This window comes from Coturnix japonica, chromosome 2 (genome assembly GCF_001577835.2).
Source record: "Coturnix japonica isolate 7356 chromosome 2, Coturnix japonica 2.1, whole genome shotgun sequence".
Classification (NCBI taxonomy): domain Eukaryota; kingdom Metazoa; phylum Chordata; class Aves; order Galliformes; family Phasianidae; genus Coturnix; species Coturnix japonica.
In genome coordinates, this window is record NC_029517.1 from 106,209,285 (window position 1) to 106,212,799 (window position 3,515).

At 51.6% G+C, this 3,515-nt stretch overlaps 1 protein-coding gene across 1 annotated transcript; it reads right to left on the minus strand.

Annotated features, from left to right (window-relative positions):
• Positions 1 to 767: 767 nt before the first annotated feature.
• Positions 768 to 2,966, minus strand: MSC (musculin). Its single transcript, XM_015855778.2, has 3 exons — positions 2,350 to 2,966; positions 1,724 to 1,815; positions 768 to 1,595 (listed from the first exon to the last, which is right to left on the minus strand). Exons 1-2 carry the CDS (start codon positions 2,866 to 2,868, stop codon positions 1,729 to 1,731), a joined length of 606 nt encoding a protein of 201 aa, XP_015711264.1. The 5' UTR covers positions 2,869 to 2,966; the 3' UTR covers positions 768 to 1,595; positions 1,724 to 1,728.
• Positions 2,967 to 3,515: the final 549 nt, after the last annotated feature.

Sequence of the window (3,515 nt, forward strand, 5' to 3'; positions counted from 1 at the left end):
GGCTACAGACTATTTCATACCTTTCAGGGAAAAGAACACTTTTCTGCTGTTCATCTATATGAAAGATATTACCGAAAGCCAGTCCTGGGCTTCTACGCAGTATCTGAAAACAGAAATCTGTAATGCAAGATGACCTGAATCCAGGCTCACCTCATACTTGTTAAGCAAATGCTTCTATTTCCTGGCTGCTTAAATGAAGGAGAGGAGGCCTTTTCTTCTCCAGAGCAATTCAGCCTTCTCCCTTACTGTGAATTAACCTCTGAGAAGATATTCAGAAGAGAAAACTTTATCTCAAGTGTTTTGCTCTTGAAGCAGGAAAAGTCTGCTTCCAACTAGAACAACTCAGCTGCTTACCCCACTGCACAAACACAAACAAAAGCAAACCTACAGGTGGAACAGGGACACTGAAGAACTGCAAAGGAGCAGTTGTGCTATCTTTTGTGCTGTGAAGTAGAGCAAGTGACTGAAATGATTCCCTTATCTACTTATCTTGTTTATTTTCCCGATTCAAAGAAAAGATTATGACAATACATTCCATAGGGTGTTAAATTGTGTTTTGTTTTTATTTTCCCCCTGCTGATTGTCATAGTACTGTTACCTTATGTGAGCAGGTTGGGGTGAAAGTGTCCTTGTATGTTGCTGGAGATGTACCTGCTCTAAAAAAGATGAGGAGGAGAAGGGTGTGCCTATGGAAGCGGTATTCAAGGATCTGCACTGCAAAGGTGGTCTTACATTAAAGCAGCCACACACTGTCACAGTACCAGAAATTGTTGTAACCAAGCTTTTAATGTCATTTATAAAAAAATAAAATTATTTACATTTGCAACTTATTTGATGGCATCCTCCTTTTATTACAGCATTCGGATTAGTGAAGAAACATCACTAGAACTCATTTGAGGGTAAACTTATCAAAGAGAAGCGCAGCAGTACAGAAGAAACGTTTAACACGTCGTGAATCCTTGCTGTATTGCAGCATCACACGACTCATTCTTTACAGCACATGCACTCTGGCCTTTCAGCGTGCAGAATTTCTCTTCCATATTAAAACATGGAAGTTCTGCCTTCATATTGGGGACAGCCCCACATTCTTACACGTGGCACTTAAAGGCATAACCAAAGGAATTAGTTTCATTCCATTGGGTGGCAGCCTAAATGCAGAATGTAGCTGCTTACATATTTTCAAGAAAACTCCGGTTGAAAGGACAAAAACAAAGTATGGTTACACTTATTGCATAGTTGCAGTAAACCTGACCCATGAATACAAAAGCCATCAAAATATATTATAAATCTGAGTTTCGAAGCTACTCTAAAATACTGCTTTGCTTTAGAATACAAATAACACTGTTTGGGGTTAGTTTGTAGAGTTGCATTTTGGTCCATGCTGTTAATTCTATATCATTCTTTTCCTCTTCCATTAGTTTGATAACCTCGGAACAACAGGTCCTCAGGCAGCGGCACGAATGGCGAAGCACAAGAAGGGCTTTTCCAAATCTCAGACTTCAGCGGCTGCAGCCAGTTCGTAAAAGCTCTCCTCTCCAGCGTCTCCTTCCTTTACTGCTTTAAATAGACTTCCCTCAGAGCTCTAAGGGAAAGAACTGAGGGGAAACACAGATTTAACACATAGAGATGGGGTTTGGTTGCCGTCTTCTTATCTTGAGCCGATAAATCATAGCTCTTAAAACATCCAGCCCATAAAAAAAAGATCAACAAGGTAAAAAATTACTTTGGCTAAGCGGTAGTTCCACATAATCTGCTGGCGGCAGAGACGTCTTTGGTGTCAGCGTCGGGTCGTCCTGAGACCACAAATGGCCAAGTCTGCAAGCAAAAAGAGGGATTTGGCGTTAGAAAGTTTATCCTAGTGTGAAACCAGAGCTTTATTACTGAGAGATGTCTAATTCTGCCTCGCTTGCAAACACGTCATCGTGTTTTAGTCCCTGCGGGCAGCACCGAGAAAGCTGACTTCCTCTAACAAATATTTTCATTACGTTATTTTCATTATAATGAAACGCTCCACGTAATGCTGCGACGGTCAGCAACAAATTGTTCTCATCAGACATGCAACACTCATCTTGCTTTGCAACTGTTTGCATCGTTCTATAAATACAAGACTTTGATACTATTCGGAAACGCTACGCTAGCCAACTTCATACCCTCGTGGGCGTTTCGTTTTGGACTGAGAAATGCTCCTTCCTCGGACACGACACTTGCTTCATACCCGAGGAATTGACCTCTTTATGGTTCCCCCCACTGCCCGGACCGCCAACACCCGCCCGGACCCGGCACCCAGGGCTGCGCCGCCATCAGTGCCCGGACTGCGGGCTCTCGGGTTCGCCCGCCGGGCTCCTGTACCAGGTTGACGGGGTGCACGTAGCCGTTCTCGTAGCGGTCCTCTTGCAGCAGCTGCCGGAGGTGCGCGATGTAGCTGGTGGCCAGGCGGAGCGTATCCAGCTTGGAGAGCTTGGTGTCGGGCGGCACCCAGGGTAGGCTGGTCTTCAGCCTGGAGAAAGCTTTGCTCAGCACCCGCATCCGCGCCCGCTCCCTCGCGTTGGCCGCGTTGCGCTGCGACTGCTTCCCCTCTGCCGCCTGCCCCCGCGGCCCCGACGGCGCCTTCTTGCCCCCGGGGCCGCTGCCCCTCGCCCGCTTCCTCTTGCAGCCCGCCGGCCCCGCCGCGCAGCTGCCTTCGCCGTCCTCCTCCTCCTCCTCCTCTTCCTCCTCCTCTTCCTCCTCCTCCGCCGCCGAGGAGTTGTCCCCCGAGGGGTAGAGCTCGCCACGGGGCTGCCGCTTGCCCGCCGCCGGGTAGTCCAGCTGCAGCGCCCTCAGGTCCATCTCGGGCAGCTCCTCCGCCTCGCTCCCGGAGCCCGTTGACATGGCCCCGGGGGGAGGCGGCGGCGGCGGCGGCTGCGGCGGCAGGGCAGGCGGCCGAGGCGGCTGCGGGCAGCGCGGGGCGGCCCCGCCGCGGAGAGTCCGTGCGGGGGCGCGGGGGGCGCGGCGGGGGGATGCGCCCCCGCACAGCGCTATATAGCGGCTGCAGCGGGGCCGAGAGGCGGCCGGGCCGGGGGGAGGAGGAGGGGGCAGCCCCCGGCCGAGCCCCGCGGTGGGGCGGTGCCTCCCGCAACGCCCGGAGCGGCGCAGCGCGGAGGGGCGCGGGGCCGCCCCGTGGGCTGCGGGTTATCGGGATCTGCGGGAGATTCCCGCTAGGGAATGGACGGGTGAACGCTCCGTAAACGTTCAACAGGGGGATAGAAGAAGAGCCCCCGAGGCGCATCCCTACCGCACCCCAGACACCGCCTCTTCCCAGGATGAATAAGCAACACGTTGCTTCCCCGCTGCCCTCCCGGCCCTGTCTGCGCTCAGTTAAGCAGAATAACAGTTCCACTTCGCAGAATAGAAAAGAACCTAATGACTACAACAGGTGGAAAGATCTTGTCCCGAAATTTCGCTCCCTTTTTTTTTTTCTTTTTCTTTTTTTTCTTTTTCCTCTTACATTTCCCTCCCGAGTTTAGTGGAACCTTCCC

Coding starts and splice junctions, on each gene's coding strand:
- MSC (XM_015855778.2), bottom strand. CDS start 2,868: ATGTCAACGGGCTCCGGGAGCGAGGCGGAGGAGCTGCCCGAGATGGAC. Junction 1,816..2,349: donor ACGTGCACCCCGTCAACCTG/GTACAGGAGCCC, acceptor TTTTGCTTGCAG/ACTTGGCCATTTGTGGTCTC.